This window comes from Chaetura pelagica, unplaced genomic scaffold, assembly GCF_000747805.2.
Source record: "Chaetura pelagica isolate M959 unplaced genomic scaffold, ChaPel_1.0 scaffold1116, whole genome shotgun sequence".
Classification (NCBI taxonomy): Eukaryota; Metazoa; Chordata; class Aves; order Apodiformes; family Apodidae; genus Chaetura; species Chaetura pelagica.
In genome coordinates, this window is record NW_009953529.1 from 1,400 (window position 1) to 1,646 (window position 247).

Consider the following 247-nt stretch of genomic DNA (forward strand, 5'->3'; position numbering starts at 1 on the left):
AAGGAGCATCAGGAATTCCTGGTGGTCCCGGGGCCTCCCCCCTCTCCTGGCACTTCTGGCTCCATGTTTGTTTCCTCCCCCGGGGCAGCGGCCATGGATCCCCAGGAGCTGCAGGAGCTGCAGCAGGAGGTGATGGAGGAGCTGGGGATCTCCATGGAGGAGCTGCAGGAGATCATTGACAAGGAGCTGGAGAAGTTCGAGTGCGTGAGGCAGCGGAAGCAGAAGCTGCAGGGGGCGGGGGCGAGTG

At 63.6% G+C, this 247-nt stretch overlaps 1 protein-coding gene across 1 annotated transcript in view; it reads left to right on the plus strand.

The window, feature by feature from the left end:
- The first annotated feature begins 93 nt into the window (after positions 1-93).
- The window catches only part of SETDB1 (SET domain, bifurcated 1), a 20,493-nt gene continuing 20,339 nt past the window's right edge, over positions 94-247 (plus strand). The window contains 1 exon segment of the mRNA XM_009999490.1: positions 94-234. Within this exon segment, the coding sequence (XP_009997792.1) occupies positions 94-234 (141 nt within the window).